At 38.0% G+C, this 24813-nt stretch overlaps 2 protein-coding genes across 2 annotated transcripts in view; one reads left to right on the top strand and one right to left on the bottom strand.

Moving 5' to 3' along the window:
- ODAD2 (outer dynein arm docking complex subunit 2) overlaps nucleotides 1-7132 on the bottom strand; it is a 69754-nt gene extending 62622 nt beyond the window's left edge. The window contains exons 1-4 of the mRNA XM_054273894.1: nucleotides 7066-7132; nucleotides 2373-2575; nucleotides 820-942; nucleotides 477-615 (exon numbers count right to left, since the gene is read on the bottom strand). Coding sequence (XP_054129869.1) covers nucleotides 477-615; nucleotides 820-942; nucleotides 2373-2566 — 456 coding nt within the window. The 5' untranslated portion in view covers nucleotides 2567-2575; nucleotides 7066-7132. The remainder of the gene's footprint in view (nucleotides 1-476; nucleotides 616-819; nucleotides 943-2372; nucleotides 2576-7065) is intronic.
- Nucleotides 7133-13455: 6323 nt separating this feature from the next.
- LOC128935744 (uncharacterized) lies at nucleotides 13456-18991 on the top strand. The gene is made up of 2 exons (XM_054274262.1): nucleotides 13456-13485; nucleotides 17777-18991. Exons 1-2 carry the CDS (start codon nucleotides 13480-13482, stop codon nucleotides 18473-18475), a joined length of 705 nt encoding a protein of 234 aa, XP_054130237.1. The 5' UTR covers nucleotides 13456-13479; the 3' UTR covers nucleotides 18476-18991.
- The last annotated feature ends 5822 nt before the right edge of the window (nucleotides 18992-24813 follow it).

Below are 24813 nucleotides of genomic sequence, written 5' to 3'. Positions count from 1 at the left end.
TTTGTTTTAGAAGATGCCTGTTTATCGTACATTTTCCTGTCCACTAAAGCATCTATCCAGACACAGGACCATGTTAGAATTATTTCAGACATGCATTAATCACAGTTGATGAAAGACTTTAGGCAACTATTCAGTTTTAATAAAAACTCTTGAAAGTTATTATCCACATAAAGAAATCTCTTGGAAAGTTTCATACAAAAAGCAAAACAGAAACCCAATAATTAATAAAGAGATTATGCCATCTTATGTTTTAAATAACACTGAACAGATGGTTTAATCTAAAGGGCTATATAAGCCAAAAACAGCAGATTAAAAAGAAAGTGCGTGATAGGAAAGTCCACAGTTCCAGGATTTGAAAGTACTACACCACAGGGCTATACTAAAGTATAATGAAAGAGGAAAGGAGAAGGAACTGGTCTGGTCTCCTCAAATGTAACTATTTTTAGTTTTTATACAATTTATCAATGCTTACTCACTTTTACATATTTTGCAAGTTTTTGAATTCCCCAGTATTCTGCTGACAAATCGCTGCCTCCTTCCTGACGACGTACAGGGTGTTCATCCTCATCAGTCTCTGAGGAACTTTCACTATCCTCAAGGCTGATTGATGCTTTACTAAAAATAAATAAACAGAATCACCAATTTCAAATAGTTATAAACTATGATATGGACAAGCATATTTCAAACAGGTATGACAACACAGCCTAATAACTAGAAAAATTCAACTAATATTACCAAATGGTAAGTATAGTGGTAATTACTGTAGATAGGGAAAATAAAAATTAAAAAATTGAGGAAGGAAAAATAAGTCATCCATACCATTTTGAAGTTTCTTGAATTTTAACTGATTTAGATTTGCCACTGGCTTTCTTTTTTGCAGTCAGAGATCCAGTTCTACTTTTCCCTTCTCCTTCAGAGTATTTTTTTCGAACCTTGTCACTACTGGATTTGGGTTTATTTAAAAAAAAAAAAAAAAACACAGAAATTATTTTTTTCTAGAATATTCTTCAGCATGCTGTGATTCAGAAAACTCCTGATTGTCCATGCATTAACAGTTTTGAATGGATGAAGAGTTCAATAAATGTCTCTGGCTGATTTTTGAACTCACACAAACAAATGAATTTTCTATATTCTGGCAAAGAATGTGAGTGCTTAGCTGTGAGGCATGTGAAGGCATCTCTCCCTTTGTTCTGAACGATCTCACTGGCTCATATTAATTTGATGCCCTTATTTTTGTCCAAGAACAGACAGTGACTGTCTGTTTCCTATTTACCATCCCCAGACATGAGTTTCTTATCTTTCTTCTTCTCCTCCTCTAGTCATCTTATTTCCAAGCAGTTTGGTCTGCCCAATTCTTCCACACACTTAGATGTTCCACAGCTTTGATCATGCTGAATACAGCATATATTACTTTCCTCATATTCCAAAAAACTCCTACTTTTAGCTGGCCACAATCTCTGGTCCTTTTTTTTTTGTCCCAAAATAACAATGTTGTGAAAGCAAAATGTCTTTTTGAGCCTGAGCTAGTCACTTTATCACAGTCACAAGAAAAAAAAGAGAATATTACTTATGATTGCAGTCAATTTCACTACATTAAGACTTCATCAGTAACTGTGGAAAAAGGTTAGCTCTTGCTTTGGAAAGCCAATTTCTTTCTAATTGATAACCATAAGTAACATCCAAAATCTCTTAAAACGTTTCTTGCAACTTTTTAAATTGGTAGACTTGAGAAAGATACTATTTTTTGTAGGAGGACATTGAAAGGCTTTTCTGCGGATATTCTTCTTCCTTCACTTACACAAAATCAGGAAACATGAAATCAAAACAGAGGACTATTTTCAGAAGACAAATCCAACAATATACAATATATGTATACTCTCTTTTGAGTGTTCAAACTTTGAGATAATCTCATCAGTGAATATCATTGCTAAGCAGAGCTATACATTCAAATAATACAAAATCAAGTGGCAGTAACAACAGTCATTCTGATTTTCCACCCAGAACCTCTTTCACCTCGCTCAGAAAGTGTGGTTTAGATCAGGTTTTCTAATCAGTCTTGCTTAAAAGACATTTTACACCAAAAAATATGATCATATCACAGTCCTGGAGAACCAGTACTGCAGCTGTTTGCAAGTTCCTTCCCTGCCTTGCTGTGGAAATGATGTCACAACATTAAAGTTGTCACATGACAGAAAAAACCTGAGAATTCTCTTTGGTAGTCCAAACTCTCTCCTTGGAAATTAACATGTAGTAGGCTTTGTTTTATTCCTCCTAAATTAAGACAATAATGGAAACCTGTAACATGCATCCCTATCATTAGCACAGTTTAGATAGCTCTAAAGGCAAATTCAATTTTAAAGAAAATTACTTACCTTTGGGAAGCAGAAATCCCACTGCTCTTCCACTTCATATGTGGTTTTGACCTCTGGTCAGTGGGTCCTGTTGAACAAGTTTTCCCTTTCCCACATTCAGTCTTTTCTGTAAGATTATGAAGGCTCTGTGATTGGCCAGAAATCTCAGCACCTTCCACATGCTGATTCTTCTTGTGTGCTGGTTCTTTAGACATACTAGATTCCTAGTAGAAGGAGACATGTTTTTTCACTCATATTGCTATATGAATATGAATATTAAACCACTAAGTTATAAGCAAAATTCTAGGACTCTGTGCTTACAAATTGCATGCATTAAATGTAGAATAAGATTCTAAGCACAAAATTATACTGTCCTTAAAAGAACAAAAGATTAATTTGAAAAGTAGCAGTTATCATATGCAAATTGAGGTTTACATAAATCAAGTTGATAAATTTAGAATTTCAGGAAAATCTTTGAATATTTGGTGTTGTTTGATTTTTAATATGTCAAAAATCTGTAACATAAGCACTTTTATAGAACCTAGATCCAAATGAGTTTTAAGATTTAGACATGCAAAGTCAGCCTTCTGCTTTCAATGGAACATTTACATTAAAAGTATTTCCCTGCATAAAGGATTTACAAAAAATTCCCACAAAAAAAGTAATGAACATAAAACTGAAAATAGACTATCATAAACTGCTAGACTTCAGTTCCAAGTAATTTAATTTGATATAGTTTAAAATTAATATAAACACATTCCATTTCATTTTTTTCATCTTCTGTCTCTTAGGACAAAACAGTGTTGAACAAGTCACATACAAGAATGGAGCTGAGTGGCACCTACCAATCCTTCAGCTGTCACTGTCTAGTACCATGGCTAATCAATAATATACAGAACAGAAAGGACTCTTGTCAACTCTCACTCTCTATTGGAACACACTCAATTTTTACAGGAAAGTCAGCATATGATCGTTACTTATTATTATTATTGTTGTTATTGCAGCTGTCAGTCCCAGATAGGTGAAGACATTCCTTTGTGTGCCTGATTCAAGGCAGTTTAAGGAGACTGTCACAGCAGGCTCTGTTTTCCACTGGTCCCTGATGAGTATCGGCTGTTGAAGCCTTGCCAACTCAAGTGTCTAATTCCAAACTAACTCCTGCTAATGCTCTCATTCTGAAAATGTACTCCAGACAAGACAATTTAGCACATGATAAATGAGATAAATCACAGGGGAATTGGTGCTGTAGCTTGATCAGTTAAGCATACTTTAAAAGGCATGTTTGCTACAGCACTATATGCCAACACAGCAATTCTGAACGTTAGCTTAAACAAGGCCAGGCAGATATTATAAAAGTTAATTGGTTTTGCAATATATGTGTATGTAATGAGTTTTTGAAGCTCTCCTCTCCTCAGAAAATAAATCAAAACTATTTCCACTCATATTTTACTTCATTTAGTCAAACTTGGAAATACAGCTTTTCTCTGCATTTCATAGTTCTAGAGCAGAGAAGGTTTTCCCACAGGTATAAATGATCTGCAGGTCTATGATATTGACTTGTTTAAATTCCAGTCATAGAAAGCAGAATTATATACACCAACTCTTCAGCAAGGCAAGATGATATGAAATTCTAAAACCATTAAAAAGGTAAAATGCATACTCTGCTGCATAAACTTATTTACACAGCCAGAGAATAATGAGTGTATGATTTACATGAAAATTGAAGGAAAACAGGATAAGCTCTGTTTATTTGCTCTAATTTAATAAGTGTGACTTATTAAGTGTAACTTTAAAAGTTACAATATATTCATAAAGGTAGAAAAGTAGTAAATAAAGGCATGTTATCATCAATAGTAACATGATTCTATATTAACATTTAGGATTAGATCTGAAAAAATAGTAAAATGTTACATTTTAGCTTTCATGATCATCAAATGAAGCCAAATCACTGCAAATTACTTAAACCAATGTCTAAAAACATTCATATGTTGTCCTATTTATGAAGTGTAAACCAATGTGTAAGCATAACATTAAAACAATACTTGCCTAAGAGATAAATAAAGATTTTGGAACTTAATACATTTTCAAACAGAACTCACAATTCTAATTCCAATATTGTTAATGTAAGCTAATGTGTATATGTGTATTACTTGGAAGGCTCTGTTCTTTCAAAATTGTCAAATATCTGTATCTTAAAATAATAAGTATCAGCCCTAAATCCCAGAAAATCAGAACTAGAGGATAAGGAAATTTCACTGTTAATGACTTCCTTCTTTCAATAATTAAAATTGCATATAAATAACCACAATAAAACTCTTGACAGGTTTTAGCCTGTGAGGAATTTTACCTCCAAGTAATCTGTTAAAACCACACTAGAAATCTAAAAAAAATAGTTTTATCAGGAACAAGGAAACAACTAAAATTGTACTGGTACTGTGTGATTCTATCTAATATAGAGCTCTAAATAAAAACCAAAACACTTGCATCTTACAGTGTCTGAATCAAGATAAAGTGTGTAAGCTTAACTCTCAGCTCTGATATTTAAATCAGGCAGTTCTCATAAGAAAGTTGGGCAATTATTTATGTTTGGGTTACAAAGAATGAAAATAAAAAATTAAGTGGTTTTCGTCACAGAAAAATACTATAATAAAAAGCTGACCTTTTCCATACAGATATCACATTTTCCTGCTTTAACATTTCCACTGCTCCATAAAGAACAAGACCAGAAGACAGACAAAACATTTCATGCAAAACTAGAAGCTGACCTCACATGTTGGATCAAACCCCATCAAAAAGTATGATAGAGCAACACATGAAATGGTGCACTACTTGCTGTTTACAAAAGAAACATATTTTTTTAACATTGAAACTTAAAAAGCACTCCAGTCTTCAAAATTCTTCATTTAATCATAGATTTATCTTTGATAAAAAACATAAGTGTTCAGCCAGGTTTACAATGTAGTTCTTACCAATGTACATCTGCACAAAGAAGTACACCAAGTTACAGCAAATACATACCTGTTTGGCCATATTTTCTACAAATCTAGGCAATCACCCCTTAAAAATGTGACTATGTCTTTATACAGATCACTTTTTCTTTCATAGTCAATATCTTTACACTTTAGCTGACCCTTAAAAAAAGAATACATTTAAAATTGTTAATAGTTATGCCTTACACAGGTAATTTAATCTGCATCATAAAATAGTGCAAAAGAGCACCAAGGTCATATTGTAATGAAATAGATAAAAAAGTCTCATGCTCAGAAAAGTTGACCAAACTTCAAAAATGCTTCTTAAAGACGCATGGATCATCTCCATGGACCCCAACAGATGACCAAGATCTTACACAGGATTTTGCAGACAATAACCATCAGTTAATTGTACCCTGGGTAGTTCCACTGAAAAGAATTTATGGTTTATGGGAAACAATCAAGTAAATATGAGCTTCGTGTGCAGTATGGCAGATGTCTAAAAGGCACAGAAAATAACATGACATGGCTGCCTGAGCTTTATGAGCTTCATGTATTAAAAATGTGCCAAGTCAAAATTTCCCTGGATTTTTCAACTCTTAGGAAATCAGCTTGTGGAGTTAGGCCTGACAGACCCAGTCTCTCTTCAAAATGAATGTAAGAGCTCTGGTCACTACTTAACACATGTAAGGGTCTAAACAAAACCCATCCAAGAGGACGAAAGGAGCCAAAATGAAAAGGAGAAAAGAGAGCAGTAATTTCTAAAAAGCTTCTTCTGAAAGAAGAAGGAACTCCTTATCATTTATAAAAAGACCAATGCAAGCTCTACTAGCCCCATATAATAATACAGCACCTCAGATCAAGAGCAATGAGGCACTGGAGAGGCATCCACAAAGGTACCCACAGGACCTTTAAACAGGAATAGTTGAAGAACTTTTATTTAAAGACTAATCAGTGCTAGCAGTGTCACCTGAGCCCACCTTGGCAAGGAGACCCTGTCACTAACACCGAGCTCTCAAACGGTCAAATACGCTATGGCTGCTATGATTTGAAATAAACCTATCTAGGAACGAATAGGTTCTTTTAACTCATTTAAATCCCCGAAGAGGGGAAGGGCGACCTTATGAAGATAACTTGCAAACTTTAAAGAAATGGGGAAATCAGGTGCAAACACTGATTATTTCCCGCTACTATTAGAAATTCCGGCAGCCGACAGCAGGAGGCCACTGTTGAGGCTGTAGCAGAAGGATCCTCCTGTTCAAAGCCCCCAGTGCAGGGGGACAGACACGGCCCCATGACCCCCCGAGGCTGGAGCAAAGGGATCCCGCTGTTCAAAGCCCCCTGTGCACGGGGACAGACACGGCCCCATGGCCCCCGAGGGTGGAGCAAAGGGATCCCGCTGTTCAAAGCCCCCTGTGCACGGGGACAGACACGGCCCCATGGCCCCCGAGGCTGGAGCAAAGGGATCTCGCTGTTCAAAGCCCCCTGTACAGGCGGACAGACACGGCCCCATGGCCCCCCGGCGCTATCCCCGAATGGCGGACACAGAGGGCCAGCCCTGCCCGCCCAGACGGGGCAAGCCGAGGGGAGGCCGAGTGCGGCGGGCCCGGGGCGTCCTCGGCCGTGTTGGCAGCGCGGGGCAGGGTCATGCCTGGGAGCGGGAGGGAGCCGGGAGCCGAGGGCCCGGAGCAGGGACACAGCGGAGCCCGGGGGTCGCACGCAGCCCGCCCCATGTCCGGCCTCACCTCGGCCTGGGCCAGCCGCGCCTCGCCCTGCCATAGCCGGTGGCGTTGCCGTGGGGACGGGCCGGCGTTACCGGGACAGCGGGAGCAGCCGCGGCCCCGGGCGGCATTCCTCGTCCGAAGGGAAGGGGAGCGACATTTGAACTGGTCACGCGGGCTGTGTGCCCTCGGTTTAGAGTTAAATAATGCAGTAATTAGAGTTACCTTACACCAGAGGTTAAAAGAAGAGCACCCAACGGTTTTTAGCTTGAATTTCAGCCAGTACAGCTGAAACCTTTCCCTGGCGGTCAGCGGTTACAGGAAAACACTTTAATTAATAAAGGTTAAGATTGACCACTTCTAGTTCTTGAGGCAGTGTGACAGATCGTGCTTGAAACGCTTATTGTTAAAGGAAATGTAATGTATAATTTATGTTTGTCGAAGGAAGTGAAAGAAATAGGTATGGGCAGTGCTAGTGAATAAACTCTTTTCACATACTGAGGACAACACAGCACTGTACGAGCCCCAAACAGAATGGAAATCTACGCTATTCCCCAAATGCTATCATCAATCCATATGTTGTTGAATGAGCCATTGCTTTGGATAAATTTTTGTTACAAAGCTCCTACTGAACTCATCATGCATTGTCTCTTCTTTTGTACCACTGAGACAAAAAGAATAATATTGTCTGACTTCCCACTTGTAAATTACTGCTGCATTTCTGCTATTTGTTACCTCTGCAGTTCTGCTATTTGTCTCCATCAAAATCCCTATCAGATGATAAAAATTTTATTTAGATTTGACTGAGGAAGGAATGGCTACCTGCTGTATGCTGACTGAAGCTAGGAAGCTCTGTCAGCACTGCAGTGGATGTGTCCTTCTGAAGGCACAGGAAAATAATCCTTTTGAGGACAGTCCAGCAGAAGTATCCATCTTCCAACACCACAGAACAAACATTGCCAGGAGTTATTTTACCAACTGAGAAATCAGCTGGGTAAGAAACTTCTAATAGTGAGGAAGGTCATAGGATGTATGTGGGGTATATCTCAAAGAATAACAGTATAATATAGTATTTAATAATATACACTTTTTTGCATGGAGATGATTGTCCATATAGATTTTACTTACCAAAACTTTCAAGCAGTAGCTATGTATAAGTACATGCAGTTTGCAGAGTAATAGTTTAAGAATAGCATTGGCTTTTTTTGCTTTACTTGTTTAACTTAGAGAAGATAGAAAATTACTAATTTTATTAGATTAAACTGAAAGATAATTTTTTTAGTTAAAAGCCTGGTTAAACACTTAATGCAATTTCTTTTCTGTGTATGTATGAATACTATGTATGAATGCATTTCCAGAAGGGATTAAATCTCTTCATTTTACTGAAGCAATGACTCTTTAAAAATTGATTTCGAGGGCAGAAGGTGCAAGAAACAAAATGTGAAAGGGAATAAAAGTCATGGGTGGTGGGGAGTGAAGACAGTGAGTTTTCACACAGAGCTGAGTATTTTAAGCAAGAAGTCGGTGGAGTAAGAAATAGAATTCCTAAATGAGATCACTCTCTTCCACTGAACTGCAAGAAGAAAAGATATTTCAATGGCAGAGATAAATGGGATGGTGTGCCCTCTAAGGCTGTGCCTCTCCACTGGCCATAAAAGGAGCTTTGGTAACTAGCTCAGGTTTAGCTTGCAGTGGAACTTCCTGTGGGAACAGGTAAGTCAGAAAATGAAAAAGCAGAGCAGATTCTGCAAGCCAGCAGTGAGGAATGCTGCTGGGATCTGGTATTACAAGCAATGCCTATGAATGCTCAAGAGTGTTTCCCACTTTTTTCTTTGTGGCTGGCAAATGCTGAGTTTGTAGCGTAGCATTTCTTCTGGAAGATTGCTCTAACTCTTCTGAAGCCTAGAAACCATCTGATTTAATTTATAACCTCAATTTGTATGGCTAGTTTTTGTGTATTTTTTCTTGTACAAATGCTGGTTCTTTACCTTATTTTCAACAGCTACTTTTCCTCCACAGATTTTACACTCATTTTCTGGGTTAGAATATTTTCTCCTAGGTTTAACTTTGTTTGGCTAAACCAGTTCAGTTCCTCTAGACTCAGACTGCAAGTTCTTAATTTCTTTTACAATCTTAATATCCCTTAGTGCCCTGTGTTTCAGTGTGAGCTTTTTTTATAAAATAGATTCAACACTGTTTCTAAAGATCCTTTCACCAAGTTCCATTGCAATGGCATTAATAGTCTTCATCTCTTTTGGAGGCTCCTCAACTACTACATTCTAGGATTACATTTGGTTTTCACGTTTGGGGATTGTTGTCACCTTGTAATTGAATAAATCAACCAATTTTTAATCCATTACTTTTATTTTCAACTGATGAGTTTGCAGCTTTCTGCAGGATTTGAGCATATAATCTTGCAGTTTGCCCTCATAAAATCACACTTTTAAACAAAAGAAATATTTATAGCATGTGGTCTCTATGTTTTGGTCCCCATCCTCTTCCCCTTTTACAAAGAAGTTTTTGAATCTAATATTAAATTTGAAACATATTTCATAGAAGGTTGTGGTCTTGAACATAATTAATTGACATGAACAATTTTTGTTCCTGCTTGTAGTCTCTGTGCTCTGTAGTTTTTTGCATGTTTTCAGACATGTATCAGCTGTAGCAAGACATTTGCTTTACTGCATCGGTATTTGAGCTCTGGCTTATTCCCTTGGTTACATTCAGGCATTTCTTGCTGGATGTAAGAAATGACAAGAAATCTTGCCTTCTTATATCAGTTATCACTGAAAAATAAGTACTTAGGTACTCCCTCATTTACCTAGCACAAGAGTATAAATGGATATCTTGGAAGAAAATTTTGCCTGAAAGCTAAAATGTTAAGTAATCACTTAAAGAAATAGGAAAGTACTCTCTTGGTGCCCCAAAATCAGTGTGCAAAAAAAAAAAAAAAAAAATTACAGGCAATAAAGCTGCAATGTGTTCTCAAAAACAGCTCACTCAGGAACTGCATCCACCCAGAGATGGCATTTGCACCATGTTTGGCTAATTCTGCAAACTACTAGTAGTCGTAGTACATTTATGTAGGAATGGTTTTTCTCTGTTATTTTTACATTTTGAATGTAAAAGACATTTTATAAAACAGTAGGTGAGATGTTTGCCAGTAACAAAAGATGAGATCATTTCTTACTGGCACAAAGAAATGGGGAATATGAAGAATTTGTTAACATGGAGAGTAAGGCAAGTGGAAATTTTTTTACAATCTAAAAGTTGCAGCCAGAATGTGCAAGCAATTTTTCATGTATATTTTTCCTCACATTATTATAGAAGAGGGTGTAAATTATTACTGTTGAAGCAGAACAGTAACACCCATTGTAAAAAAAATTGTAGAGGCTTATGCAAAATGAAAAAGGTTGATCATACCAGCTAGTCCTCCTGTTAAACAGCAGTTTAGCTGATCAGCTTCATGGGCAGTTTGTCAGACAGGCTGAAAATGAGCAGAAAACAATATAATATTCATCAATTTACTTTTATTATTCATTAGCTTGCCTTTCTTGCAAAATTTATGTATTTTTTTCATTCACAGAAAATCCTGAAGTCCTACTGTTTTGATTTAAAGGGTGTAACAATGCTTTCATTTCATTTTGTATCAGTACAAAAGCACCATTTAGGTGCCTGGAGTTCTTAACAAGCATTTTTATGCATCTTAATTGCTGGTAATCTGTTGTTGTTTGTTGTTGTGTTTTGGTTTTTGTGTGTGTTTGGGTTTTTTTTAACTGGGGAGTTTGCTTTGTGGAAAGGCAGGGTTTCAGCAGAAGAGGTGATGTACATGAGAATGCAAATTACTGCAGAGGACATGATGAATTGTTAATGTATTTTCTTTAAGCAAGATCCTATGGAAAAAAATGTTTAAAACCTAATCTTCAGAATGAAAAGGATACTGCTTTTTCACCCAGTCTTCAGTTTCTGTGTTGTGTTCCCCTACTTATATCTAGTTTACTGAGTAATTAGCGCTTAAAAAAATGACAGATTATTTGAAGTGAGGATTTTTCAGGCTTGGATATTGTGCAATACACTCTCTTGGGCCTAGAAATTAAGAAACAGAAAAGGACATTTTTCAAATGGGACTTCATGCAAGGGGCAGAGGTGTGCAAGGGTGTACATGGGTGTCTGGCAAAGAAAGAGTTACTCAAAAATTTCAAAGAAAATAAGGAAGGACAATATTTTGGTTAATGAGTGATGGATTGACAATATCTGCACAATTATTTTCTGAACAATGACAATAACAGAGATTCTGCTGCTCTTTTTTAGAAATGGCTTCCAGATGGGATTCATGTTTTACAGTCCAAGATTGAATGTGATTTAATCAGTTTCTATCAATAAAAAATAAAATATTTCAGAATGTGAACTGTGTTACTGGACTTCCCTCTATTTGTAGGTGGCCGTTTACTCCCTTTTATTGGTTTCTGTTTAATACTACCCAGGATTTTTGAAGATTTTTGAGCATAGTTTGAAAGAAATTATCAGTCTGATGTAATAACTAGGTGACTGTAACAGTGTTGCAGTAATATTTGGAATACCAGGTTAGAAGACTGTGGTTTTGAAAGATGCAGCAAATTCATTCATTTATTTTCTTTGTAGCATTGAAAAAAACCAGGTCAGGTTATCAGGGGCCTTAAGATAGTGGAATGTCACTTCAGTGAAACTTAGGTTGTTTTTTCTGGGTTTATAATACTTAGTAGGGAATTATTACATTCAAAAATTTTACTTTCTAATCCCTAAATTATCTTTTTTGTATCATCAAGTTAAATTCCTTTTTCATGTAATATTTTGCCTTGAAATTTTTGCAAAAAAATATGTGTGCCTAATAATACTGAGGGAGAAAGCTTTGGAAAAAGCTATTCTGAAGCAGGTTTTTCTAAGTATATGAATAAATTTGGAATTGTTTTAAAATGCTGATTTTTACAGGTGAAGTCATTAAAGTATTGACTCAATGAGACACCTTAATTTGTTCATGTACTGGTACAGCCCTCACACACAGAAAGCATTAATGGCTAATTCTCTTTATTTTTATGAGTGATCCTTCCCTGAAAAAAAAAACCCCATATTTTGCCTATATTTTTCCAGGGAGAAATAATATCTGTGCCTTTTCATGTACACATTAAAAGCATTTCCTTGAAATAGTTAATTGTTCTGACCTTAATAATTTAGCAATTCAGTATCAATAGAAACTACATGTGTCTTTTAAAACTTGCTCATTGGTGAGCTGAATTGGTTTTGTGAGTAGATTATAACTACAAATTTAATACAGTTTCTGTGCAGCAATCAGAAGGATTTAGCAGCCTTTTAAAGCTTCAGTATAAATCAGACAATTTACACTATAAAAATTAATGGAACTTTAGCAGTGAAACTTTTCTCCAAAGTAGTAGAGATTTAAGTAAAACAAAACAAAGCAAAACAAAACAAAATCAAAGCAAGGATATGTATCCAAAACATGTGTGCCCAGTGTAATGGATTAAGTGATAACCCTGCAAATTGCTCTAACTTGGGTGTATCCAGAAACACTTTGCACCTTTGTAATTTTGAAAGGAATTCAACTTTCTGGCAAGTAAAAATAGAGAATTATTTTTAAATGTATGCAGAAAAACTGCTAGCTACACTTCTTAGTTATAGGTTCAGCTAGACATTTACAATAATTTGACATTAAAAGCAATACTGCAGACAGCATGTCTTGTACACAGCGGACAATGTTTTCAGCTTTCAAACATAAACCAGCATTTTTAGCTTTCAAACATAAAACCTTTGCAAGTGAATGCTACCGATGTGCTCAAATGCCTTTTGCTTTCTTAGTAGTTTCTATAAATTGCCTCCTTTTTCAAGAGGAAAAAGGAAAAAAGGATTGAGCTGTTTGTTTTGTGGTGGGAGTGTGAAAAGGAGATTGTTTTAAAATTAGAAATAGAATGTCATAAGTAGTCTCCAGTTCTGAATTTCTTTTCCTAGAGGAAAAATGAGAGTTATTGGTGAAAAGCATTTTGGACTGTAATGTGGGGATATTAATCAGGAGAAAGAGTTTGACTATTTCTCAAAGAGCAGATTCTTGCACGAGGTGTGAATATGAGCACAAAATTTCACTACATGTTTAGAGAGAAGGTTAAAATACTTCCCAGTTATTCAGCTCCCAGTTATTACTGTGGTAGCCCCATTTCACTCCTTAGGTAATCACCAATAGTAATTCTGGATAATTCCCTGCATAGTTTTTACAAAACTAACATAAAAATAAAAGCAAAAAGAAAAGTATCATTTTTCCTCTGTTATATAATCAGAAAGAAAGCCAAGACTGACATCAGGGCGTTTTCTCTTCTTTGTAGGTCATTTCAAGGCAGAAATTCAAGCACCTTGGAGCAATCACTGGTTTTGAAGAGACTGCTTCTATCATTTATGGTGGTACAGTAATATTATATGGGAAAATGTGAAATTGTGAGAGCAGTGCAGATCAGAATAAAGCCAAATCGCTACAGGGTTTGAGCAGCAATTGGCTGTAAAATTAATATGGAGCAACAGTTGGATGTTGCAAGGTTGAGCATTAATCCAGTGCCTGGTAGAAAAATAATGTATTTATCTAAATTTCTGCTTCATAGTGATTGCACTGTGTGAGCTATTAAACAAAGCAAAATAAAAAACCAATTCTAAGTCCACAGAATATGTTTGAGGAATATGACATCTTCACTCAACTTGGATGAAAATGAAGTCCTGTATGGATGAGAACAGTGATTATAGCTCCATTCCAAATCCTTTTACAGTCAAACTTCAATCTGGGGAGGAAACCTGCCTTTTTATCAAAATTATTTTTATTGAGAGAAGCAGAAATGTGCGTTGCATATACATGTCTTCTTGCATAGTGTACATTCTGATACAGTTAATTCAGCCAATTTTCTGGTATTGTTCTCAAGATCTGTGCCATGGATATTAGAGTCCTCCACATGGGTAAATTTTTCCTCTGATTTTTTCCATTTCTTTTTCTGGTAATAGCAGTATACATTCAAGTATTTTAATTTAAATTTAGGATCATTAAGGCTCTTCTGAAGGATCTGGAGCTCTGCCACAGTTAGGTAGTTAGGTATTTTATTGTAGAAGGAGTTGCATGTAACTTTTAGGTTTTTATGTTTTAGCTCAGGCAGAGATAGAGATTAAAACTATCTAGTTTTTAAAACTCTTACTTTTCTATCCAATTTATGCATAAATTAATATTTTAGCTTATTACAAAAGTTATTGATTTTCAGCAAGCCTTCAACTCTGAATGTAAAATTTGGGGGCTGAAGCAGGCCACTTCTTCAAAATGCATGTATATGTGCTGTGTTTAGATTTGGGAAGAATTAGATTGAATAGTTTGAACATCATTTTTTCCTGGAATATCAAGTTATCATGTACTGCTGTGGTATTGAAAAGATTGCTGATTATGATGCCAAAAGTCTGTCTTACTAAGAAGTTTGAAATAATTTCTGAGAGATGAAAAGAGATTCTGTCCCTCCTGGAAAATTGTAGATGGCAAGGCTTTAGTATCTGCACCTGTGGTCATCGATGAATTTCTGTCATTGATTTCATGGGATGAAAGATTTGGTCTATTAACAGTACTGTCAGAAAGCAGACAATAAAACTTCATTTTTTCAGAGTCTTAAAAAAAATGTAGGTCCTGTGACATTCTAAAACATACATTAGTTATTAATGACATTTTTCTTCTGAGATTTCAGTGTGAAAGGCTTGTGATCTGTTAGGATTTTGGTAAAGCCTTTCATGCTGGAAATAAGGATGCCAAAGGTCAGTAGAAATTAGGCTTAAGAGTCTGAATAAATCTACTACCAATTAGCAGTTTGCTACTGCTGTCAGTAAATAAATAAAATAAACAATAAAATCGTATTTGACTATGGAAAGTCTAAACTGATGCTCTTTAGTGATTCATTTATTGTATTCTTTTGATGTTCTGGTTCAGTAATACCACTGAATTTTAAGCAGTGACATTTAAGAATTAAAAATGTTTTATGCCACTAACATGAGTACGTGCAGAATAAAATTTGAGGATCTGAATCTGCACATTTTTATGCAAGCAGTCTTCTGCATCTACTACAAGCTGTGCTGTGCTGTACTGCACAGTAAGTCCAACATGGAAATTGGTGCCAAAGCTGTCTCATGGACTGGGAGCAGGGTAGTCTATTTGTGCAGTGCTTTGTCAAAGCTAATTTATTTTGCTAAAAACCAGGGTAAATTAGACAGTGTGCAGCATTAAGCAATGTGGTTAAACTGCTTCCAGTTACCCGAGCTGGCTCCTTTTGAGCTGCTCTGGGTATCTCTCCACACCACCGTGCTGTGCAGCACAGCTGTGCCCTGACTAAAACTGATGTGTGTGAAATTTTATTCGTGTAAGGAAGGATTGATGAATCATACTCATCCTCTCTCTTCTGCAGAAATTCAGTCCTCAAATACAAGCAGAATGTACAACTAAGCATGTTTTCAAATAACTACAGTATAACTGTCATTCCATTTGACCTCAGAAATGTGATTCTCTGGGTAAACACAGAAAATGGAGGCACCACAACTGATTGTAATTAAATATAAGTAGCTAAGCACAGATCTGTGGTATAAATAGATGTGTTATGGCTGACAGTTAAAGTTTGAGTTTAGTTTACGTGTGAGCCTTTGCATTACTCATGTAAATCAATGTTCTCACTTACAAGAGAAACCTCATAATTTACCACTACCCTTAAAGTAGCTTTGCTGTAATCAATAGTGATTCCTATATGGAATTACTGTGCAGAGTAACCTTTCTTCCATCCATATCCTAGTATGATTACTGTATGGTTTGGCACCAAGACAGAAAAATATTCAGTGAGCTCAGTAGTTTTCTGCGTGGAAGGACTTAGTTGTCCTAATTTGGTACAAAAATTCCGTTCAGTTTAAAGTAAGCTAAACTGGAATTAAATACTCCACATGGGGAAGGATTGAGTAGAATCTTCAGGGGGTAAATTGTTTGCAATCTCACTCTATTGAAACTTTACAGTTAAACCCAGCTTTATTTTATTCTCTGTAGAACTAGAATACAGTAATTAGAAATACTTGATGTTGTCTGCTACACTGCTAAGTGTAAAGGATGATCTGGAGATGTCTGCTTTTAGTGATAATTCTATATGCTGTGTTTGAGACTGAGTACAGACCATATTCAAATACATATCAAAACATTTTACAGCTTTCAGATTCTGTGAACATGCTGCACTGCACACACAGACATGCTGTACTCAGCTCTTTAGTCTGCCAAACAGGAATGGTGAGTGTGGAGGGGTTTCTGAACCCCTCCAGTTCTTTTTGGAGCCTGGGGGTGCCTGTGTGGCTGCAGGGCTCTAAGGCACTCTCCCAAGGCTCCTCATGGAGCCCCAGTCCCTGTCCAGGGGGATTTCTTTCTATCACACAGGCCAGCTTTGCACAGCCAGGCAGGGACTCTGAAGCATGCAGGAACTCATCTCCTCTGTAACTCACCACTTCACTGGACAACTCCACAAGGTCTCAGGCAATTGCCAAGCACCTGTGAGCCCAGGACATGAGTGAGATCCATCCTGGAAGCAGCCAGTGGTGTCAGTAAGTGGTAGGTGTGCTCAGGGTACCTGCACTGCCTCAAGGATCCAGGTCCAGGCTTCTCTTTTAGTGGGGTTAAAAGAAGCTGAAGATAGAAATTGAGAGTTCGATGTACTTACAGAAACCTGAGCTCTGGACTTAGCACAGTGACAGGAGCAAAACAATGGAGCCAAGTGAGTTCAGATTTTACAGTCAGTAAAGCAGAGATTTTCTGAATCACTTTTGTTGACTTGTATTTCCGAATTCCAGTTTTGGTGCCTTGTGTACATCCTGAGTGTATAATCCAATCCACCTCTGGTGGAATGGAGCATACCTCTTCCAGTTACATAAAACAGGCACTCCCAAATGTATTGTTTTAAAAATCTGTGATTAACGAGTGGGGGAATTGAAGAATTTTCCAATAAAATATGGTGAATATGCAAAATAAATAGCACTCCTAAAGAGCAAATTGTACTTGTCCTTGGCACTGAATTACAGCATTATTCTCAATGAATGAGAATATTTAAGATGACAAAACTATACTACAGAAATCTGTGAAGTTATATGCTTTCTTGTACTCCTTGTTCCATTTCATATATGCCTTTGCTTATCTTGATAGAAGGATGGCTTCCATACAAAATTCATTTTTTCATGTAATGAAAATGTAATGATGCATAAGGTCCACAATACAAACCATCATGTTTTATTTTGTGTGTAAGCAGAAGAGTAAGTCTTCATTTCAAGAAGTATCTTCCCATAATGTATACTATTGTCCTTTTTAACTTCTACCAACAGAACAGTGTAGTCTTTTTATTCATTTTAACTGTACTGTTAAGCTTTTTTTCGAACCTTAAGACTATGGGAGAACACCGGTTACTGAATCTCTAACTTTGCACATGGCCAGTAAAAGCATACAAGTATTCACAATATTGCTTTAATAGGCACTTCTTCAGTAACTGCTCTGTGATGCAATAACATTTCCACTTAAAAATATAAAGAAGAAAGATATGGATAGGCAAGTGCTAAACAGTAACTTTACTACTTCTCAGCTTAGCAGATGTATCTGAAACTCAGCAATTGCTCACAAGTACTGCACCTGTATTTAACTAGAAATATGCTCTTATTTTAAGTACAGGAAAGGACAAGTTTAAGAAGGACAAACCCCTTCAAGCTGTTCTTCAACACAGAAATTGAAGTCACGAAGATTTATCTTTGTAATCCCTGCCTCCACTTTGCTTGCCTGCCTCGTTGGGATGTAGGCTGCCTGCTTTCTCAGTGTTCAGCACAGCTCCCACTGCCTACAGTTTGCAGTGGCACTTCTACAAATTACACTCCTCCATACCAAGCACCACGAAAAACAGAATTAACAACCACTGTGCAAAGGGACTCGTATCACACAGGAAATCTGTGGCAAAGGCAGGGATATGACTTAGTTCCCCAGAGCTGCACTCATGCCTTAATCATGAAAACATGTTCTCTTCTCTGCAGTTGTCTGCTTCATTCACTGTGTCCTTCCAACAGCTGCAAGGGTACAGGTTGTACAGAGCACATTCCCTGTTCCTGTGCCGTGATTCGTCCTCCAGCCCCGGTTCTTTCTGCGCGCTACACAACACGGGAGGCCACGGAAAACTCCCTCTGCCCAAAGGAATCTCACACAGTTCCCTCTGCCTCATCACCAGCACAATCCACCAGAGCCCTGGTCCTTTTTTCTTCCTCTTATGCCACCAGGAGAGTTGGGTGCATGGGAGCGATGGGATTCCCGATCCAACTCCTGCATGTAATCAGGCCCGGCTGCAGCTGCAGTGAGCGGCAGGATCAGGGAAAACTGTTTTGAACGCCAGTAGCCCCAGGGCTGGAGCATGCCCAGATGTTTCATGGAATGGCTCTGGCAGACCAGTCGCACACAGGTGTTTATTGGCTTGAAGTAAAAGTCAGGAATACCAGGAATAATTCATCCACCACTTGGCTCTTCAAACAGAAGAGGAACGAGCACAACGTGCAAATCGAAAGCGCAGATAGCGGCGGCTCTGAGCTGACACACACACGCACGCTTCACCCACGGAGCTGCTTGCAGGATGAACTTCTGATTTTCCTGGAACAAACTCATTTTAGTTAGGAAAACTGATTATGCATATTGTTAAAGGCATGCAGCCAAGCAACTGTAAAACTCTGTTTTTCACTAATATCTATCATTTTTAGGAACAAAACATGCTGCCGCTAAATGCAAGCACAAGTCTGCTTGGAAATGTGATTTGCAGTTTACTTTCTCTTCATGTTTAAAAGCTATTCCAAAGAAAAACAGACCTAACCAGATCAGAAGTAGCATTGTGTACTTAGCTTAAATACACTGATTTTCACACTAAAATTACTTTAGGAGCAAAGACTTGCTGTTTGTGGCAAATCAAAGGAGAAATGCAAGAAGCTTTTCCGGAGAGGTTCGCTACTCCGCACAGCAGAGGCTCTGCTCAGCCTCTCCGTGACCTGGGCTCTGCACGATTTATTGGTTATCTTTAATGAAGCCAAATCCAAGCGCCTTCTCTGTTTTGTTACTTCCATTTTAACACCAGCAGTAGCAGACAGACAGACAAAGTTTAGTTTTAGCCTGGGAGCTAAAAGAAATACTTCTAACATACATATGTGCTGTTACAGTCTGACTTATAAATGCTCAGTAGTAAAGTCAGCAGGAATTGAGCACTAAAACTGGAGAAGAGTAAATGGAAAGAGATCCTGCTGTATTTGCAGACCTGTGGTAATAAGGAAAGCACTCCTGACTGCTCTTGGAAACTTGTCATGTAAGTGAATAAGGGGAGAGGTCAGGCAGTGACAGACTGCTCTGCCAGCCTGAAATGGGGGTTGCATCAAACCTAAAAAACCCAAAACATGCATTTAACTTGAAATGAATGTTATTAAAACAAATTATACCCATCATTCAGAAATGTAATCTGAAAGCACCGTAACTCCTGGCTTCTGTTCAGATGATGTCTGGCTGTGTATCATCCACAAAGTATCTTCCTGAATCCCCAGCACCCTGGCTTCAGGAACCGCTCTAAATCTTACCAAGTTCTGATGATTCTGATGTCATTTTCTAAGCTTAAAGTATTCTTGCAAGTGACATCAATCATGACTCAACCTGGCCTCTCCTGACATTATGACAAAGGCTCCTATTTTTAAATTTTCAGACAAATACAGCTTGTATAACTTTTTTTTTTGCCAAAAATATGTCAGTTCGAATCTCGCTATTCCAAGCATATTCTGTTCTTTTGGGATACTTGTCAGCTGGCCTATTTATATCAGGTTTGTAAGAAATTAAATGTTTTTCTAGAAGCAAAATAGCAGACTTGGAGAACAGAGCTTCCACCTTGCATTATTAATAGAATTTGTGAAAATCTGTGGTTATATTGTCAAGAAGCATAGAGACTAATTGCACAGAGCCAACAATTCACTCAGCATGGTGGTTAAAATGCATAAATGGATAAAAATGATTTGTATTAGTGCCTGCAGTCTCTTGTAAATGTCAAATACTTTCTTGACATTCTAAAACCCAGGCTGTACAGCAAAAGTGGGAGAGTAGCATTTTGTATTAATATGAAAATGTATAAAACTGATTATCCCCTTCTAGCACTCAGTATTTCACTGCTTCATGAAGACCTCAGATGCTGATTGTAACTGGCTATACCCTTTCAACTTATCATGGCTCTCATTTTTCTTCCAGCAGAGCAATGAATATTTTACTTGAGATAAATAAATAACATGTTACTTCCTGTGAAAGAAGATATTTAAAGAGATTCCACACAACCAGTTTTCCCATTTGGAGAAAGTTGTAAATGTTCATTTCCCCCATTTCCCATGCATGGCAGTCTTGCCATTCCTGTGAAATTGCTGTTCCTCTTTTGTAAATCCCCATCCCATGCATTTATCTCTATGTATGTCAGTACTGTAATTTCAGCTTTATACTGTTCACTTTAATCATCTTTCAAGGTTCAAAGGACACCTGGACATATCCCCATTCCCATTTTAGTCTTTAAAACATTCACTAAAAGTTCTAGTATAAAGGATTTATGATGTTTCCTTGGATCAAAACATTTGTGTCCTTACCATACATCCATCCGACTTTACTTTTTATGCTCTGCTAAAGTAGAATGATCCACAGGTATGATTGAACTGACAGAAGTGTTTGTATTTTTCTAGAACAGAACACTTATATTTTGTACCACTGACATTTTACTCATTGTTCTCACTACTACCCACATTTATTTCCAGAGAGTTGTGAAATGAAATCATCAAAAAGCTACCAGCTGCACAAGTCTTCTGAAGCCTCTGAGTCTGTCTTACACATTACAAAAACATGCAAGGCTAAGGGCTTAGAGATAGTCCAAAAAAAAAAAAAAAAGAATTGAAAAGGAATATCCAGGTGGTTTTTTAACTGCAAGATACAATAAAGTAGAGTTTGGAAAGTATTGCACAGAAATATAATAACAAAAACCCCCAAGATACGCCATTTACAAGTTGAGCTGTACAGTGCTGTGCCTTTGTGTGAGCTGAAATCAGTAAAGCAGACAGAGCTCACTCCACAGGGTTTATCAGACAGCTCCGAATGTACAAACGTACAACTGGCAGCTTACAGGCTGCTGAGCAACACTAGAAAATCTTTCAGGGTTTAAGGTTAACTAGGGTTAATTATTCCAAAACACTCTTTTGTAGATTTCAGTAATTATTGCCTTAAGTAATAGCAATGAATTGCTGCCTCCATTTTGAGAGCACTTGGGAAATGACTTAAAAACATGTAGAAGATTTATCATGACCACACTGTAGGTGTAAAAGAAATGAAATGCTAAAAGGACAGCTGAGCAGCAAAGGGCAGGGCCATCTAATGCAGTCCCACAATTTCCATTAAATAATTTAGACAAAAAGTCAATAGATTTATCAGCCACAAGTATTTACGACCACGTTTGATGGAGCTCTGATGCATTTGTATTGAAGTTTGCTCCCAGATACTAATCTCAGATACTAATCCAAAGATAATAACCAGACAGCTCTCACACATTTGATTACTTGCTGAAATATTTATCATCTTTCCTGATTGCATCTTATCTCAAAGCCAGACCCTGAGCCCAGAGAAGTAATCAGCTTGATTCCAGGGTAAGAGCTGCCAACCCCATTGTGAGGAGTGTTACAGAAGTCAAAGGGACCACACATGAAATGAGGCACTAAGGTTCAACTGTAAAAGTCAGCAAGACCTGGCATTAGATTACAAGGTCTTGAGAGCAAAGGCATTCCTGATTTCCCAGGCATGGAAGGACAAGAGGTGAAACTCTGATACTGTTAAAGTAAAAATGAAACTTTTCTAACTTCACTAGCACTGCATGTTTATTGTGTTCATCCCCTGCCATCTCATCTGTGCCACGCTGTTAAACTGCAGGAACAATTCTGTGTGCTCAAGTGGTACAGATGAAAGTCATCTGAGGCTAACTACAGGAGGAGTTCCTACTATCACTCCTTTAGGGGTTGAAGTGGTGTCAGCTCTCTGCTGATATTTCACCCTTGTCTCAAGCACATGATAGAGAAAGCAGCAGCAGCCATTAGGTGCTCACAGTGAAGCAATCCAGACTAAGCACTTTCCAATAGCACAAAATGAGGAAATTTACCAGGAAGAGAGGGAGTTGCATTAGCATGAAAAATTCTAAGTTATTCACAAGATGCTAAAAGAAAGAATCATCAATCCTGAGCACTGGAACTAGTGAGGACCCATAAGGATTTTACATGACGCTCATGAACCCAAGCCAAGTTACCACTGCTGTAAGTGGAGCTGAGAGGGGAGCAGAGCAGTAGCACTGGCTCCCTGCAGAGCTCACTCAGATTTGGAATCTGGCCTCTTGTGTCTTCCACTTACACTTTGTGACAGACAAATTAGTGTACTGCGAGTGACCCAGAAGTTCCTGCAGAAAATCTGAGCATGAGTGTCTCACTGGGGGTACTTAAATATGATTGCAGGGACAATAACAAACACCAAATATATAAAGGCACAACATTCTGCCAGTGGCAGAAGAGTTAACACCAGCCACCACCACCCCTCTGGTACAAAGTAGGTAAACGTGAAGGAGGCTCAGGATTAAAAGTGCAACCACCTTGTCAGCAATACAGACACTGCACCCACACCTGCTGGACTCCAGCAGACTCTCAAGTGTAGGCAGCTTTTAATACCACTTTCAGAAGATGATTTCTGGAGACCACAAATTCAAGAGCTACATTCAGTAACACCATGAAGGGGGAGCACATGCAGAGTCTGCCATGAGGTGGTCAAGGACTACATGCTGGAATCTGTTACCTGACACAGGGATAACACAACAGCTCCCTGCTAAATGTGGGGAAGTGAGGCCCAGGGTGGTGATGGCTTCTTCTTGTAGTGAAGAGGGAGTGAATGACATCCTGTTGCTCAAATCACCTTCCCATGCTGTTTTCACCCATAGATTGCTCATTTTTGTGCAGACTTGGAGACTTGCCAGTGTTCAGAGTCCAGCAGTGTCCCAGCTTCTCCCTTCCAGCGGTTCCTGGCTAGCTTCTCCTTTCTGCTTCACATTGCCTTTGTTAAACTATTGGCCCCTGACATGGAGAGGTTTTTGAGAAGACTGGTTAGGAAGAAAGGAAACGAGATTAAACAGAATAGGTCACTTGAGAACGCTTGCAGAAATTTTGTCTTTATTTGCTTGGTCTGGTAGCTCTGGAAGATAGGAACTCCACATGTTTTATGGTTACATTTATATAACAAATAAAGTCTTTAATTACAGCAGCCCTTGCTTTCAAGGAGGCAGTAGGGAAGCCAAAGAAAAACAGAAGACTTTGCAGTCAAAGTAACAATATCTGTAAATCAGAAGTGTCACATAATCCTCTGAAAATTAAAAATTGAATAATAAAATATTTCCCTCATTTACTTAGTCACTGTGTAATCTTATCAGGGATACCATCCCTCGTTTCAAACACCGTGGTGTTACCTATGGCAGCCTCTCCTGTGGCAAAGAGTGGCACCTCCTGCTTTGCTTGGAACAGTTCCCTGCATCTGCCCTGCCGTGCCGCAGCCTCCCCCGAGCCCACGCGCTGGCTGACGCTCGCTCGCGGGGAGCGCCGTGTCAGGAGCGGGGCATGAATGGAGCTGGATTTGTGAGGGGAAAATAGAATTTGATCCTTCAGTTCCCAGAGGGTACCACCACAGAGACTATTTTCTGTAAAATGAAACCAGTGGAGTGATGTTTTACACCACAATATCGCACAAAAGGCAAGACAGTTGGCCCAGGGATACTCCTACACAGACAAATCCCTGTGTCTCTGGACAGGTTCGTGTTTCTTTATCTGGCAAGCAGAAAATCGTAGTCAGTGTACAAAGTAGCTTTTTTATTTAAGGAACAATTAAGCTAATCCCACAAGATTTCATGTTTAACTAGGTTTGTAGTGAACAAGTTTGTAGTCTGCATTCAATCAAGTTCTTTTGACTTTCAGAAAATAGGGGCAAACCAATATATACAAAATGTAAAATTCTGAGTTTCCTGGGATGACTGAGTCCTGCTGGAGTAAAACTATACAGCTATTTGCTAAAACTTTGGTATTCTATAAGTAAAGTTCTTTCTTTAGCCTGCCCTTAATCTTCCAATTATGCAATATAAACCTGTGTTTTATTTAAAATAAACTGGTGTACACTAAAGCACTTGGTAAATACATAACAATATGTACACGTGCACACGTGCACTCAGTAAAAGCTGCTGTTGGCTTGAAGGTAACATCAGCTGCACTCATGACAAGATGCAGGCTCTTGGCCTTCAAAATCTCACCTACTCAAAAGTGTGGTCAGGCTCAGTGCGTTTTTCAGTGTGGTTTGAGCTGGGGTTGAATCCAGCCGTGGCCAATGATGATCTGAATTCAATGAAGTCAAGAGAAGACAATAATTCAGGTTCAGTTCTGGTTTTTGACAAAACAATAGTTCAAATCAATCTTTGGTTTTGGTTCTACTTCCTGCTTAACAGCTGTGTAAAGAAAAACATCTGGAATAATAACCCAGCAGGGCCTATAAGAGAGGCTGCTCCTTCAGACTGTCCAGATAACACCAATAATAACAAAGCTTTCAAGCCAGTTTTCAACAAAAACAATGAAAAAAACACAACCAAACAAGAAAACTCCTTTTGT

The sequence above is a fragment of the Melozone crissalis genome, unplaced genomic scaffold, assembly GCF_028551555.1.
Source record: "Melozone crissalis strain CALT ecotype California unplaced genomic scaffold, PUWL_Pcris_2 ptg000016l_1, whole genome shotgun sequence".
NCBI classification, from domain to species: Eukaryota; Metazoa; Chordata; class Aves; order Passeriformes; family Passerellidae; genus Melozone; species Melozone crissalis.
Note: the sequence above shows the minus strand (reverse complement) of the source record. Positions and strands in the feature narration are given on the sequence as shown.